Source organism: Schistocerca piceifrons, chromosome 4, assembly GCF_021461385.2.
Source record: "Schistocerca piceifrons isolate TAMUIC-IGC-003096 chromosome 4, iqSchPice1.1, whole genome shotgun sequence".
NCBI lineage: Eukaryota > Metazoa > Arthropoda > Insecta > Orthoptera > Acrididae > Schistocerca > Schistocerca piceifrons.
Genome location: NC_060141.1, coordinates 799,671,457 through 799,689,265, shown reverse-complemented (window position 1 = coordinate 799,689,265; position 17,809 = coordinate 799,671,457). Strand labels below are relative to the sequence as shown.

General features: G+C 44.0%; 1 protein-coding gene across 1 annotated transcript in view; it reads right to left on the bottom strand.

Moving 5' to 3' along the window:
• Window positions 1–226: 226 nt before the first annotated feature.
• LOC124796182 (AT-rich interactive domain-containing protein 1B-like) overlaps window positions 227–17,809 on the bottom strand; it is a 49,243-nt gene continuing 31,660 nt past the window's right edge. Inside the window, exon 3 of the mRNA XM_047260272.1 lies at window positions 227–453. Coding sequence (XP_047116228.1) covers window positions 227–453 — 227 coding nt within the window. The remainder of the gene's footprint in view (window positions 454–17,809) is intronic.

The following is a 17,809-nucleotide window of genomic DNA, read 5'->3' as shown; positions in this document are numbered from 1 at the left end:
GTCGTTTTCACTTCTTGTAGGAAAGCAAAGTCAACTCCCATGGCTCGTATGGTTTCTATCAAAAGTTGGATCTTGACAGGAGAACTGATCATGTTGATATTCATTGTCGCCAGGCGGTAAGCCTGGCAACGCGTTGTTTGGGCGAGGTTATCCATGTTGAAGTTGGAGAGAAGCGAACATCGGAAGTGATGTCACCCCCCGCCAAACGCGGTCCTCCTTGTGCTGCTTATGCTGCATGATCCGGCGGCGCCTCAGCTGGCCGCGGGTCGGGATCTTGTGTCTCGACGTCCTCGGCCCACGAAGCGGGCGCGGATGTCTGTTCATGTTCCATAGCCTCGGAATGTTTGGTAGTAAGGGACCGGGCGACTTCGCTGCCTGCACTGGTACCTTCCCGCTGCTCACTGTTTCTGTCAATGGGCTGATGTTCGAAAGCTGCATGTTTTTCTGTCTGTTCTGCAAGGTTGGAGTCAGTGGAAACAGCCTCAGCTTCGCGGCTGGCTTCTTGAGTGGTTAGTTGTTCTTCCCCGGCCGAATGCGAACCGCTATGTTCCGACACGGTCCGACGACGGCGCTTTCGGCGTTTCGGTGATCGCTGTTTCCGTACATGGCCTTCATTGTCAGAAGACGGCACTGACTCACGCTCCGCCGGAACAAACGCTTCGGTCGGTACAATAAGGGAATCAATTGCCATCTTGCCGGCGTCAATGTCTGTCGCGTTCGGTAGCTCCAGAGTCGTAGTACTATTTTCCACCACTGGCCAGGTCGGCGGATCATCCAGGTTTTTGTCCGTGGAAAGTGATTCTTGTACCGCTGAAGCGGTCGGCCGTGTCTGTTGTGTGGAGAACGTCGTGAGCGCCGCCGCGTAAGTCACGGGTAGAACAGTCTTCGCCGCTGGTGGCGCAACGTCCTTCGGTGGGAGTTGTGTGATCCGACGCTGGAGGCACTCGGAACGAAGGTGTCCTTCTTTGCCGCATCCGGAACACGTCTTCGGCTGGCCGTCATAAATAACTATGGCCCGGCATCCTCCTATCTGTAGATAGGATGGCACGTGTCGTTGGAGATCTATGCGCACTTGGCGTACTCCATTGAGTACTGGATACGTCTTAAACTGGGTCCATTTTTCAGCCACGTGTTCGTGTACCGTGCCGTAGGGGCGGAGCGCCGCTACAACTTCTGCCGCCGGGAGTTCAAATGGAAGTTCGAATATGCGGATAGTCCGCAGTCCCATTGCGGCATGGCCGACCTCGACGTTGCCAACATTGCCATCTGCGTGGCAGAAGCGGAGTTCTTGTTTCATCTCACGAAGTACCTTGTCGCATGTAATTTCGTTTATGAGCTTTACATAGACCGTGCTACTGACGATCGAAAAGTGAATGCCGACAATGTCGGCAGCCGGGATCTTGGCTTCCTCTTTTAAAAAGCGTTCGACTTCGAGCGCCTTTGGTCGGGTAAAGTCGTTCCGAAATGTGAATTTCAAGGTTGATCTTCTGTATTGGTTTGCCATGGTCTTGTAGCGCTACGGCGTCACGTTAGTGTCGGCCGAAAAAAAGTAAACAAGGCGCGCGGGCTCTCTCTGACAGCGGAGAGCACACACCGCACGTCTGCTTCGCTCGGCTGCGAGAGCCGCACTGTCAGCCCTAGACGACGATTGACGTATGGCGAAGCAGAGCTATGAGGATGGGGCGTCACGAAGCCACACTACATACAGTTGTAAGTATTATACACAAACACTGCGTCATATGTAATTCGCAGGCAACTGCGAAACACACTTAGGAGGCATGCCACAATGTGACATTACCATTCCATTAGCTACAAAATTTACTGTATAGCCCACTACCACACCGAGGAAAAAACCTTCTTACATACATAATTCAGTCACATGTAAGAGTTCCTATCACAGATCCATAAATGTATACTTTTCATATATTACTAACACATACGCCGACAGAAAGTTGATCAACGTTTGGGGAATGTGTTACGCCGTGAAGTCAACCGCCGGCACGCCACTCGGGAACGAAACAGATGGCCGTGAGAAGACGTCAGATAGTAGCACGCTGGCCGATACCTCTCCAGGACGACAACCACACACATCAAAAAAAGTTTTGCAACACCTCAGTGCCAAGAGATCCGGAACCAATAAAGAAATTTTGAAGAGAGATCAACACAAACATAATTTCCGACCCTTTCAATGTTCATAAAATCCGCTCATTACGTATTGTACCACCATACAGTGCGACTTCCAGGGGTGGCGGTCCAGGTTGCTGTAGACAGCGGTACCTCTAATACCCAGTAGCTCGCCCTCTTGCATTGATGCATGCCTGTATTCATCGTGCCGGCCGCAGTGGCCGTGCGGTTCTAGGCTCATCCGTCCGGAACCGCGTGACTGCTACGTTCGCAGGTTCGAATCCTGCCTCGGGCATGGATGTGTGTGATGTCCTTAGGTTAGTTAGGTTTAAGTAGCTCTAAGTTCTAGGGGACTGATGACCTCAGCAGTTAAGTCCGATAGTGCTCAGAGCCATTTGAACCATTTTTGTATTCGTCGTGGCATACTGTCCTCAAGTTCACTAAGGCGCTGTTGATCCAGATAGTCCGACTCCTCAACGGCGATTCGGCGTAGATCCCTCAGAGTGGTTGGTGGGTTATGTCGTCCATAAACAGCCCTTTTCAACCTATCCCAAGCATGTTCGACAGAGTTCATGTCTGGAGAGCATGCTGGCCACTCAAGTTAAGTGTCGTCCTTATCCTAAAGAGTGCACGATGGGGGCGCGAATTGTCGTCCATAAAGACGAGTGCCACGCCAATATGCTACAGATATGATTACACTATTGGTCGGAGGGTGTCATTCACGTATCGTACAGTTTTACGGCGGCTTCCGTGACCACTAGTAGTGTACGTCGGCCTTACGTATTGCCACCCCAAAACAGCAGGGAACTTCCACCTTGCTGCACTCGCTGGACAGTGTGTCAGACGTCCAGCCTGACCCGATTGCCTGCTAACACGTCTTCGTTAACATAGGGTTAAATAGTGTTATCACTTACTGGCACAAACGGCAGGACAGCTATACCAGAATTTGAACAAAAGTAATATGCTCTTTTCATGCCACCACAGTACGTGAAAATTTTTCACAGTAATAATTGTGTACAATAGTTCTCGTCAAGAATCTGTGGCAGTTCCACCTGCTTTAATTATATTGTTTGTTGTCCTTGGTGTCGTCATATTGCGTTGCTCCACTGGCTAAAAATTGTTTGTCGATTCCGACACTGGCTACTGTAAATTGTGTAGCCAACAGATGCACAGTTGTGTGTCACAGTATTTAAATTTCACTGATCATAACCCACCAATAATACACAGTTATATGTGTATGGCCAGTGCATTATTGTTTAAATTTTCCATCATCAGTGTTCTGCCAAAAGGCAGGTTTTTACGCGGTAGTTCTCCAGGCTGTCCGGTCTTCTGCCTCCTCTTCAGGTCTGCATTTTCCATAAGCCTCATTAATACTTAGCAGGCGAAACTCCACATACTGTTACAATAGTTTGTTGTTGAACATCTACGAGCTGTAAAACCTAACCACAAAGTTCACAGTTCTTGAAGAACAATCAGGTACGTATGGAGCAGACACTGTCACGGTTTTTACACACTGCCTAATTGTTTAACACTTATTGCACAGTTAATATGAAGCATTGTTGTTGTTCTAACCAACACAGGTTACTCGTCAGAAACTCGGCCGTGGACTGACTGGCTCGTGACCAAAATTAGAGCACTTATATATCATCACAATAATCGGTACTGAAACTATAAATTGTACGAAGTTAAATTTACAGAAATTGCAATTAAAACTTAACTCATTAAATTAACTGAATACATCGAAAAACTGGTTCTTTTTAGCAGTTTCTTCTACTACGAGGGTTATTACAAATTATTTGTTTAAATAGTGAAATTAACAAATATAGTTACGTAAATAATAGTTTTGACAAATCTTATAATTACTTTGGAATTAATGAAGGGATGGTTTTGCTAACATCTTTTTGAATAGAACTAAATATATACTTTAAGATTATTAGTACTTCATCTCGCAAATGTTCACGATTATTGCAGAATTTATACTTGTTTATATGTCAAAAATAGAACACCGTACAAACAATCACTGATTTCACCCTATGACAAACGATAATAACTAGGAATAGTCAGAATAAATTAGAAGATGAATTACATACATGAAATTAAGCACAAAATTAGATCTGGTATTATTTACTTTAAAACTGAGGGCCAATGGAAATGCAGATTATGTTCAGGTACGTTAATGATAACTAGTTAAAAGTAGCAAAACGGATTTAAAGAGGCAGATGTCAAAACAAGAGGAGAATTAATATTATCCCAGGTTGCTGCGTCAGAAATCAAAGTCAACATCGACGGCTAGTAACACACTGACAGACGTAATCAGGCCGAACAGTCAAGGATACTTGCAAAGGCAACACCATTTCAGAGATAAAAACTATTGTGAATGATTGCAATGCATTATAATCTTCGGTTCCATGTAAACACCGTACATTAGTGAGCTAGATCGTGAAATTCCGTACATAAAAACGTAGTACATCAAGAAATGCCACACTGGCGACATTGTAGTCTAAAATACATCGTAACTGCCGGAAATAAATCAACTTAAGCCACAAAAATCCATTTATTGACATCAGTACATCAGGTAAAGGCAAATTGGCGAAAGTTTGTATATTAGAAAAATTGTAATTACTGAAAAATAAGTCCGCTAGAACATATTACTGCGGTAGGATTTGCTAGGTTAACAAATAAAAACCAAAGTAGCATTTACTAGCGAGTAAACATCAGCTCTCAAAATGATGCACCGTATAATTTCGTGAACAGTGTGAATAACAAAAAAGACAACCTCACACAGTATCGTATATCAAAATGTATGATAACAGTAACATGCAATTCCCTTGTACACAGAGATTAAAACTTTATCACGCTTTTAATTCCACATACCCAGTGAAAGATGTGTGGGCGTGGGGGGAGGGGGGTGGACCTTTGCAAACAGTAGAAATTGCTATTATTATTTTAATGAATGTAAATATTGACGTTACTAAAGAGAAAGCAGGAGGAAGCAGTGCGAAAATTTTGTTTTCTCAAAATTACAGACCACCTCTAGGATCTGCTGTCCAAGACCTAACCAAATAAAACCTATTAAAATCAAATAAAAGTAGAAAAAAAATTGTCATAGGACCCATGTTACTCAGTTAGATGCAGGCCAGATGTGTCACATACACACTCCTAAAAACACCTAAACTTTACGCATCCGTTTAAACAACATATCATAAGCAGTATCTGTCACATTTAAGAAATAAATCATAAAATAAAAACCAGATTTACATTCTTGACATGCAACATTGCCTAGAATTCAAGGCAGTTACTTTTCGAACAGACACGACTGATTACTTTTGAATAGTTGAAGCATTTAATAGTCAGTTCTGAAAGAGATTCCGTGACTTTTTGAAGATTGATTTAGATTTATTTGTCAGTGTTCACACTTTTTGCTGCTGATGTACCGCGGCAATACCTCCAATTTGAGCTGAAGGCCATACAGTGGCATGTTTGTCCAACCAACTATTTACTTGACTCCTACGAAACGTCATCCCAAGAGTAAGACAAGCCGATAAAGTTATTCCAGTGTTTGATTCAACGTGTGTGTGCGAACGGTTTTCTTCTGTTATGAAATCGACAAAGTCCCGCCAGCGTTCCGGTCTAACACATTTCAATCTGCGCAACTACAAATTTTTTTCTGTATCACGAAATTTATGAACATCAAAACCTAATGTTAAATTCCTATATGTAAAGCTTTTGTAGTTAAGCTCACTGTCTTACCACTGTACGATTTACTTAATGAAATAAGTATTAAAGTTGCTGCTTTGGTAGAAAAATAAAAAGCTGAAATCAAACACTAGTGATAAAATCATGCTTTAAAAAATATGCAGCAATATCCGCCTCTTAGATGTAATCGCACTATCTAACAGACCTATCTTCCTAAGCCATCTCACTCACACACGGGCTGCGAATAGTGCAGCTGTGGCAGAAGCTGGAGAACTGTTTAGGCTCGGCTCTGGGGAGGAGAGATTGACCGGGCCTGATATAAGTCATGTGTGCTCTCATTTTTTCCTGTGTGCGTGTGAGGAGACATTCGTTTAATTGTACATTGAGAAGATATAGCTGAAATATGAGAAACTATAATAAATAAGTTATGTAGTTCCAATGGCTCTGAGCACTAGAGGACACAACATCTTAGGTCATAAGTCCCCTAGAACTTAGAACTACTTAAACCTAACTAACCGAAGGACATCACACACACCCATGCCCGAGGCAGGATTCGAACCAGCGACCGTAGCAGTCCCGCGGTTCCGGACTGCAGCGCCAGAATCGCTAGACCACCGCGGCCGGCGAAGTTATGTAGTACTTGGTTCTTTAAAACGTTATCCATAGCTCTCGATGGATTGTCGAACAATCTGTTACGGCGTAGAGTCAAGCGCCGGCACGCCAGTCGGCAACGAGAAGGAAGAGATGACTGTGAGAAGAAGTCAGCCAATCGCAAGCTGTCCGACCTCCCTCCAGGACGACAACGCGACAGCAGCGGCTCCTACGTGGAGAGGACATAAGCGCCTCGCCAGACTGGTCGCGGCCCAGTCGTTCAGCAGCCTCAAGACTAACGGCATGCATAGAAGCGTCAGAGCTCATTACTTCGCTTGTACCCCATGCATATCAGACTTTGGAACTGTTATACTGAACAAACTTGATTATTTCGTACGTCGCCCTTTGCTTGCGACACATCTGTGTAACACAAAGTATCGTTACTGCTCCTTCTGTAATAAAACTCATTAATATGAAATTCTTTGAGTGTTATCTAGCAATGTGAGAAAGCGGGTTTCCTAGACACCCCATACTGACGACTAGGCACGATTTACCGTTTTTGTACATATACACACACAAAAAAAGTTTTGCATCACCCCGATTCCCAGAATTCCTGAAGACAGACGTTGACTGTGGATATTGTAACACAGACACAGTCCCTTTGACTGTTCAGAGATGTGACTAAACCAGCCCAAAGATGGAAACAAGCATGCATGGGCAGCGCGTATTAGAGGGAGGGGGTCCTACAGCTGATCAGTCCCAGTAATTCTACCGGGAAAGAGGTACATAGCTCGTGTTGTCTGTAGCTCAGCAATGCCTAGACGATCAATACCGCGGTTCGAAAGCGTCCGCGTTGTTACTTTGCGCCAGGAAGGGCTCTCAACAAAGGGAGTCTCCAGGCGTCCCGGAGGAGATACAGAGACACAGGAACTGTCGGTGACATGCCTCGCTCAGGCCGCCGAAGGGCTACTACTACTGCAGTGGATCACCGCTACCTACGAATTACGGCTCGAAGGAACGCTGACAGCAACGACACCATGTTGAATAACGCTTTTCGTGCAGCCACAGAACATCGTGTTATGACTAAAACTCCGCGCAATAGGTTGCAAAATGCGCAACTTGACTCCCGACGTCCATGGCGAGGTCCATCTATGCAACCACGACACCATGCACTGCGGTACAGATGGGCCCAACAACATGCCGAATGGACCGCTCAGGATTGGCATCAAGTTCTCTTCATCGATGAGTGTCGCATTTGCCTTCAACAAGACAATCGTCGAAGACGTGTTTGGAGGCAATCGGGTCAGGCTGGACGTCTGACACACTGTCCAGTGAGTGCAGCAAGGTGGAGGTTCCCTGCTGTTTTGGGGTGGCTGTTACGATACGTAAATGACACCCTCCGTCCGATAGTGTAATCATATCTGTAGCATATTGGCGAGGCACTAGTCTTCATGGACGACAATTCGCGCCCCCATCGTGCACTCTTTAGGATAAGGACGTCACTCAAATGGAGTGGCCAGCATGCTCTCCAGACATGAACTCTGTCGAACATGCTTGGGATAGGTTGAAAAGGGCTGTTTATGGACGACATAACCCACCAACCACTCTGAGGGATCTACGCCGAATCGCCGTTGAGGAGTCGGACTATCTGGATCAACAGTGCCTTAGTGAACTTGTGGACAGTATGCCACGACGAATACAAAAATGGTTCAAATGGCTCTGAGCACTATCGGACTTAACTGCTGAGGTCATCAGTCCCCTAGAACTTAGAGCTACTTAAACCTAACTAACCTAAGGACATCACACACATCCATGCCCGAGGCAGGATTCGAACCTGCGAACGTAGCAGTCACGCGGTTCCGGACGGATGCGCCTAGAACCGCACGGCTACCGCGACCGGCACGATGAATACAGGCATGCATCAATGCAAGAGGGCGAGCTACTGGGTATTAGAGGTACCGCTGTCTACAGCAACCTGGACCACCACCCCTGGAAGTCGCACTGTATGGTGGTACAACATGTAATGAGCGGTTTTTATGAGCTTTGAAAAGGTCGGAAATGATGTTTATGTTGATCTCTCTTCAAAATTTCTTTATTGGTTCCGGATCTCTTGGCACTGAGGTGATGCAAAACTTTTTTTGAAGTGTGTAGTTGTCCTGGAGAGGTATCGGCCAGCGTGCTACTGGCTTACGCCTTCTCACGGCCATCTGTTTCGTTCCCGAGAGGCGTGCCGGCGGTTGACTTCACGGCGTAACACATTCCCCAAACGTTAATCAACTTACTGTGGGCGTATGTGTTAGTAATATATGACAAGTATACATTTATGGATCTGTGATAGGAAGTCTTACATGTTACTGAATTATGTATGTAAGAAGGTTTTTTCCTTGGTGTGGTAGTGGGCTATACAGTAAATTTTGTAGCTAATGGAATGGTAATGTCACATTGTGGCATGCCTCCTAAGTGTGTTTCGCAGTTGCCTGCGAATTACATATGACGCAGTGTTTGTGTAGACTACTTACAACTGTATGTAGTGTGGTTTCGTGACGACCCATCTTCATAGCTTTGCTTCGCCATACCTCAACCGTGGTATCAGTCTGGCATTAGCTGCCGCAGCGGTCGCACGCTCCTCAAGTTTGCTCCGTGTACGTTCAGTGTTTACGCCAGTGTTTTCGTGTTTTGTGCTCGTTTATTGACGTTTTGCACGTGAATTAAGCGTTATCAATTGAGCATTTGGTCTTCTTTCGTGTCATCTTTCTACGAAGTGCCGTTTGGGATTTCGGCGTTGTCCGAGATTTCTTCGCTGCAGAACACCATGGCAAACTCCGTGAGAAAAAACACCGTGATTTTCACCTTCGACAAGTACACCCGTCGAGTACAGCCCTCTGCACTTGAAATACACGACTGGATTACCGAGGTAATTGGCCTTCATTATGAATCTGTTCATACCATGCAGCTCGACTCTGATGAATACTGCATTTTTGTAAAGTTTAACGATTCCGCGAGTGTAGACCGCTTTCTGGCAAAATTTGGTTATGAAACGGAATTTATACACCGTGATGGTACTAAAAGTACTGTCCAACTCCGGAATTCCGAGTCTGTAATTAGGAATGTTAGGGTTTTGAATATTCCCATAGAAGTAGACAATTCGAAAATTAAAGATGTCCTTTCAAAGTACGGGGTTGTCAGGCAAATAGTCAACGAAAGGTGGGCTTCGCATTTCAAGCTGCAGTACTTTAACGGCATTCGCTCCGTGGAGATGGAAGTGAAAGCAAACATTCCCTCCCACATCTTTGTTGACGGGCACAAGGCGCATGTTATGTACTCAGGACAAACCCCTACATGTCATGTATGTAACGAGTCTGGTCACCTCCGTCAGGACTGCCCTCGCCGTGTATTTGTGCTAACAAATAACCTTACGCAACGCCGGAAATTGACACTCAACGATTTGTTGCCAGCCAGTAATACAACAGAGCCAGCGGCGGTCGTGGATCCTGTTACTACCTCTGAAAATGTTGCACTTAATGTTAATGACTTTCCGTCTTTAAAACCTGCATTAACTGCTGAAATTCCGTCCCGTGACAGCGAGATTCCCACAAAAAAGCGTCCTCTAGAGGACACTGAAAGAAATGTTGATGAGGACTCTTCCTGTGAAACACCCGTTGCCAGGAGGCCGAAGCCCAGTGCTGAAGATCTGTTGGAAGTGGAAAAAGGAGATGGAATGAAGGTCGATGTGGCTCCCACTTCCGCACAAGGACTTACACCGCCACGAACAGATAGTGACGCAGCGGGTAGTGATTTTTCACGGAAATGTGACCCTGAGCCTGAGGTCACGGCTGAAATAACCGCATCAAGTGCACAACCCATACAGTGCGAACCGTACGAGGAAGTACCAGGTAAAGAACCTGCTGACTCCGAAGCGCAACGCCGCGCCGAAGGAGGAAATACACAAGCATCACCGCCTCGCCAGCAAAACAACACAACAGACACCACGCCGGAACCAAACATTGACGACTCGCAAGCCACGGCCGTTGCCCCATTTAGCCACCGCCGGCGGCTGCGACAGACACCGGGCCTTGCTGTCACGCGTCATCAAGCGAAAGTCACACCAGAGAAGAAAGACATCAAGAAAAAGAATATCAAATATGAAGTCATCAGGTCCAACACTGACGAGGAGAAAGAGAATGGCCACAGTGACTTATAGCAATGCATTGTCAGGATATCAGGATACTTTTCTTCTCAAGCTATTTGTTTAAAAGCAGTGCAAATTTTCTAGGCAGTTAGTACATGTAATGGGCACACAGCTTGTAAAGATCGTGCCTTGTAGGGAAGCACGTTTGCTGCTATAATCATACCGAACCTCATCCCAAATAGCTTCTTCCGGTATGTCTGTGCTGCAAGCTTATAGCATTACTACTATTAACATTAATAAAATACAGTCACCCTTGAAATTGGCAGCACTAAAGGAATTCTTGTACCAGTCCGGAACAGATATCGCGTTGCTACAAGAAGTTGCGATAACGGAATTTCGGATCCCAGGCTTTTTTGAAATTGTTAATGTTTCTACGGAAGCCAATATCGGTACAGCCATTCTTATAAGGGAAGGCATTCCGGTGACTGAAATCGAACGACTAGAATCAGGAAGAGCCATAGGCATAAAACTTTTCGATGTGACAGTGATTAACCTTTACGCCCCATCAGGAACTTCCCACAAATTGGATCGTGCGAAGTTTTTTCAAGATGAACTGATTTATTTATTGAGGAAAAATCCGTGTTCTCTTATACTAGGTGGAGATTTTAACTGTGTTTTAAACCAGAAAGATCAACAACCCAACTTCAACTACTCGCCACAGTTAAAGAAATTAGTAAGTGATCTACACCTTAAGGATGTGTGGGAACTTCAGCACCCGACGTCAGTCGGGTTCACGTATATAACCAGCCACTCCCGCAGCAGACTAGATAGAATTTACGTGTCACCAAATTTGCAAAATTATTTATTAAACGTTGAGACTATTCCAGTGTATTTTAGCGATCACAGTACACTTTTAACTTGCTTTAATCTAAGTGTACAACCAACCCGTCGATTCAGAGGCCAATGGAACTTAAATATCTCTGTTTTAACTGACGAAGAACTGGAACAGGAAATAAGGTGTGCGTGGACTATGTGCCTCCGCACAGTAGACAAGCACCCAACAGTCATAGACTGGTGGACAAGGAGGGCTAAACCAAGGCTGCGGAAAGTTGTCATGCAGTATAGTGCAGCCAGGCACAGGGAGTTGAGGAATACAATGGAGTTTTATTATAAAGTTTTAAGAGACTTATATCAACAGGCCCATGATGACGTAATTCGTCTGAATGATATCAAAAAAATAAAAGCCAAGTTATTAAGCATTAAACGGCAACAGATGGAGGGACTCAAAATTAAATCGAAAGCCACATCTGTCGTAGCAGATGAAACAGCTTCTCTGTATCACTTGGTGCGGCATGCTAAAAACAGACGTCAAACTTTAATTGATGAAGTCCAGACGCATACTGGTACGAGGCTCACATGCCAGAAACAAATACTGGACGAAGTCCACAGGTACTATGAAACCTTATATGCCCCTACCACAGTGCAAGATGCAGCTCTCGAGGACTTTCTCACTATTTTAGGTCCAAAATAGTCGGGAACAGACAACGCTGACATCCTGTCACCTATTACTAAAGATGAAGTGCATGAGGCAGTGCGTAACTCACCTCTCAACAAATCTCCGGGACTTGATGGCCTCCCTGTGGAGTTTTATGCCCGCTACTGGTCTATAATTGGGGACAAGATCACTTCCATGGCAAATGAGGTCCTGAACGGAAAACCGGTCCCTGCAGAGTTTAAGGAAAGTAAAATAGTACTGATTCCTAAGAGTAAAGGCAAAACCAACTTAAACAATTTTCGGCCTCTTTCGCTACTAAATTCTGATTACAAAATAATTTCGCGTATTATCAACAAAAGACTCTCTGCCTTTTCCAACAAAATATTGAGTCATCACCAATCTTGCTCTCCGACCAGAACGATATTCGAAAGTCTATCTGCATACAGAGACGTCATTGCAATTACCTCAGTGACAAGTATAAAATGTGCTTTAATCTTTATAGATTTCAACAAAGCTTTTGACCGCGTTAGTCATAGATACCTCTTTGCGACGCTGTCAAGAATGGCTTTCCACCCCCAGATTGTGAACATGCTAAGGAATATTGCAACAGGTGTAAATGCGAAAATAGCAATCAATGGCCAAACATCTAAACCCATACAGATAAGGCGAGGGGTTCCACAGGGCAGTCCCTTATCAATGTTTTTATTTTCAGTATCTTTAGAGCCCTTCCTCCGCACTGTCCACGAAAGATTAACAGGCATAACATTGAGTGGTGAGAAAACTGTCATACGAGCTTATGCTGATGACGTGGGCGTTGTAATAAGGAATAAGGAGGAGACAGTTACACTGGAAAGAGAAATCCAAAGATATTGTCTAGCGTCGGGGGCGACAGTAAATGAAAACAAAAGTCAAATATTGAATCTACGGGGCCTAGATCACCTTCGACTGGCATGGGCAAAACAAGACAACAAACATAAAACTTTGGGAATCACCTTAATGGCATGTCCGATGCGGATGGCTGCTTTTAACTGGACGGAAACTAGGAGGAAAGTTCATGGTGCTGTAATGGAGAACATCCATCGAACTATGGACCTGGTGCAAAAAGTCAGATTCATCAACTCCTGCGTTTTGTCTAAAGCGTATTTCACTGCGCAGGTATTTCCAATCCCTAAACTAGTAGCGAAAGGGATCATGTCCACTGTTACCAATTATTTATGGAGAGAAGACATATTCAGGGTTGGTGCGACTACGGTTATACTGGATGTCAGAAACGGGGGCCTCGGTTTGGTGCATACTGGCAATAAAGCGTCTGCTCTGTTCCTCAAACGGACTTTCCATATACTCAGAGAACTTCCACAATGTATAACCGCAAAGCTCTTTGAGGCTGTGACACCCCATAGCCTGCAAGCACCGATTGATGTGCGAAGGATTAATGCCCGTCTGCAGTATGTGAGAAACTTTTTCCTCGAAGCAAGTTATCTTAGTGACGAAATCAGAAGCAACACACGTACAACAGCGCGCGACATCATACTTGAAAGGAAGTTAAATGAGGGTAGAAACAAAATTGAAACGAAATTCCCAAATTGTGACTGGAAAGCTGTATGGCGGAACATCAACTATGCCGGGCTATCTACAGACGCTATTTCCGCATGGTACAAAACAGTTAATAATGTCATCAGCACCAACGAGAGACTATATGGGATCGGTTTAAACCAGACACACCTTTGTAGAAAATGCAATCTGGTGGATACACTCAGCCACAGATTCACCTGTGGTGGCAATGTGCATAACTGGAATTGGATCAGGCAACAAATCGCCTTTCTCACCAGATCCTCTACGGAATATATAACGCCATCGCTCCTCCTGAGACCAGACATGACATACTTTCCGAAATTAAAAACCAACGCCATTAGCTGGTTACTGGGAAAATATGTTAGTTATGTCATCCACACACTTGGGTCGGACAACGAGATAGAATTCCGCGTTTACATGAAGTGTGAATATGCAAAAATCAGCACGTATCGCAACCACAAGAAGCACTATGGCAACATGCTGAAGATCATTTTTGAAAGAATGGGTGTTGGTTAAATATGTGAAACCACTACAACACCTTGAACGAGAACGAACAGAAGAAAAATAAAAGTCACTTGGTTCCTTATTATTATTTACTTTAACCTTGCTTCCGGAATTTTTTTTTTTTTCTTGTATGTGTTTAATTGTATTGTATTTAAACTGGTTCATAGTCAAGAAAACTGGTATTAAATATGCTATTATTTTTTATTCAATGGACAGTTTACAAATTAAACAGTGAATTCAACTTTGTAGACAAACCCACTGATTGGGTGACAATAATTTGCACCTAGAACAATCTCAGTTATCTTGAGCAAAGTTTAAACTGTAACCACTTTTAAAGTTTGTTTTACCATTATTACTGTATTAGACATATTTAGCATATAAATAATTTAAAACTGGTTCTTTTTTTAATGTTGCAAATGGTTTAATCATTAATTGTACTGTTGAATACTTGAAATGTATGTTTTAGTAAAATACAGTAAAAAAAATAAAAAAAAAGGGGTAGCGTCTTTGATTCATAATCAAAACGTCTTTGGTCCCGGGTTCGATCCCCGCCACTGTCTAAATTTTGATAAATAATCGGCATTGGCGGCCGAAGACTTCCGGCATAAGAAGTCAGCCTCATTCTGCCAACGGCCTTGTCAAAGAGGGTGGAGGAGCGGATAGTGGTTCAGGGCACCCCCTTGTCCTAGGGGTGGGAAATTGCTCCTAAAGGCGGAAGAATGAGCAATGATCAACGACATGAAGATGCAGAAGGCAATGGAAACCACTGCATTAAAGACAGGTAACGTGTATCCACAGGACATGTGGCCTGTAATTGTAGAAGTGTCATGATGATCTCTCCATTGGCAAAAGATTCGGGAATAGTCCCCCATTCGGATCTCCGGGAGGGGACTGCCAAGGGGGAGGTTACCATGAGAAAAAGATTGAATAATCAACGAAAGGATAACGTTCTACGAGTCGGTGCGTGGAATGTCAGAAGCTTGAACGTGGTAGGGAAACTATAAAAGCTGAAAAGGGAAATGCAAAGGCTCAATCTAGATATAGTAGGCGTCAGTGAAGTGAAGTGGAAGGAAGACAAGGATTTTCGGTCAGATGAGTATCGGGTAATATCAACAGCAGCAGAAAATGGAATAACAGGTGTATGATTCGTTAAGAATAGGTAGGTAGGGCAGAGGGTGTGCTACTGTGAACATTTCAGTGACTGGGTTGTTCTAATCAGAATCGACAGCAGACCAACACCGACAACGATAGTTCAGGTATAGATGCCGACGTCGCAAGCTGAAGATGAACAGATAGAGAAAGTGTATGAGGATATTGAAAGGGTAATGCAGTATGTAAAGGGGGACGAAAATCTAATAGTCATGGGCGACTGGAATGCAGTTGTAGGGGAAGGAGTAGAAGAAAAGGTTACAGGAGAATATGGGCTTGGGACAAGGAATGAAAGAGGAGAAAGATTAATTGAGTTCTGTAACAAGTTTCAGCTAGTAATAGCGAATACCCTGTTCAAGAATCACAAGAGGAGGAGGTATACTTGGAAAAGGCCGGGAGATACGGAAAGATTTCAATTAGATTACATCATGGTCAGACAGAGATTCCGAAACCAGATACTGGATTGTAAGGCGTACCCAGGAGCAGACTCAGATCACAATATAGTAGTGATGAAGAGTAGGCTGAAGTTCAAGACATTAGTCAGGAAGAATCAATACGCAAATTAGTGGGATACGGAAGTACTAAGGAATGACGAGATAGGTTTTAAATTTTCTAACGCTATAGATACAGCAATAAGGAATAGCGCAGTAGGCAGTACAGTTGAAGAGGAATGGACATCTCTAAAAAGGGCCATCACAGAAGTTGGGAAGGAAAATATCGGTACAAAGAAGGTAGCTGCGAGGAAACCATGGGTAATAGAAAAAATACTTCAGTTGATTGATGAAAGGAGAAAGTAGGAACATGTTTCGGGAAAATCAGGAATGCAGAAATACAAGTCGCTGAGGAATGAAACAAATAGGAACTGCTGTGAAGCTAAGACGAAATGTCTGCAGGAAAAATGTGAAGACATCGAAAAAGATATGATTGTCGGAAGGACAGATTCAGCATACAGGACAGTCAAAACAACCTTTGGTGACATTAAAAGCAACGGTGGTAACATTAAGTGTGCAACGGGAACTCCACTGTTAAATGCAGAGGAGAGAACATATAGGTGGAAAGAATACAATGAAAGCCTCTATGAGGGTGAAGATTTGTCTGATGTGATAGAAAAAGAAACAGGAGTCGATTTAGAATCGGAATTTAAGAGAGCTTTGGAGGACTTACGGTCAAACAAGGCAGAAGGCAAAGATAACATTCCATCAGAATTTCTAAAATAAATGGGGGAAGTGGCAACAAAACGACTATTCACGTTGGTGTGTAGAATATATGAGTCTGGCGATATACCATCTGACTTTCGGAAAAGCATCATCTACACAATTCCGAAGACGGCAAGAGCTGACAAGTGCGAGAATTATCGCACAATCAGCTTAACAGTTCATGCATCGAAGCTGCTTACAAGAATAATATACAGAAGAATTGAAAGGAAAATTCAGAATGCGCTGGGTGACGATCAGTTTGCCTTTAGGAATGGTAAAGGGACGAGAGACGCAATTCTTCTGGCCAAGAGAAGTCTACTAATATCAAATACCGGCCTTAATTTGAGGAAGAAATTTCTGAGGATGTACGTCTGGAGTACAGCATTGTATGGTAGTGAAACATGGACTGTTGGAAAACCGGAACAGAAGAGAATCGAAGCATTTGAAATGTGGTGCAATAGACGAATGTTGAAAATTAGGTGGACTGATAAGGTAAGGAATGAGGAGGTTCTACGCAGAATCGGAGAGGAAAGGAATATGTGGAAAACACTGATAAGGAGAAGGGACAGGATGATAGGACATCTGCTAAGACATGTAAAGGGACTGTAGAGGAAGACAGAGATTGGAATACGTCATGCAAATATTTGAGGACGTAGGTTGCAAGTGCTACTCTGAGATGAAGAGGTTAGCACAGGAAAGGAATACGTGGCGGGCCGCAGGAAACCAGTCAGTAGACTGAAGACCAAAAAAAAAAAAAAAAAAAAAAAAAAAAAAAATGTTCTATGGGACTGATGACTTCAGAAGTTATGTCCGACTATAGTTCTCAGAGCCATTTGAACCATCTCATGGGAGATGAAAACGCCACGCCCACCGAAACCTGGAAAACAACATTGATATTCGCTAGACAACACAGACCAGCCGAATGGTGCGTCCCGGAAATTACTCCGAATGGGATGGAAATCGGTAGATGTGATGTACATGCACAAACAAATAAATAATTAAAATATCAGAGAAAGTTGGATGGTTGGACGGCCTTCCCCTTAAAGGTACAAACGTTCTTAATTGGGGAGAGATCCGGCGGTCTTGCCGGCCAAGCACGAACAGATGGGATCCAAGACCGTAAATCCTGGTTGTCGGGCCATATGATGGGCGACAGTGAGGTTCATACCTAATCATTGTCCTGAGCGTCATCAGACAGGTCTTTGACCTGAAATCTCATTGAATGGAGTAGAACTGTCTTCAGTCATGAGTCCCACTTCAAACTGAGCCCCAATGATCAGCGAAGACGTATGTGGGACACGCCCTAGCCATTGATCATCGTCAGACCTACGGCCTGACAACCAGGAGTGATGG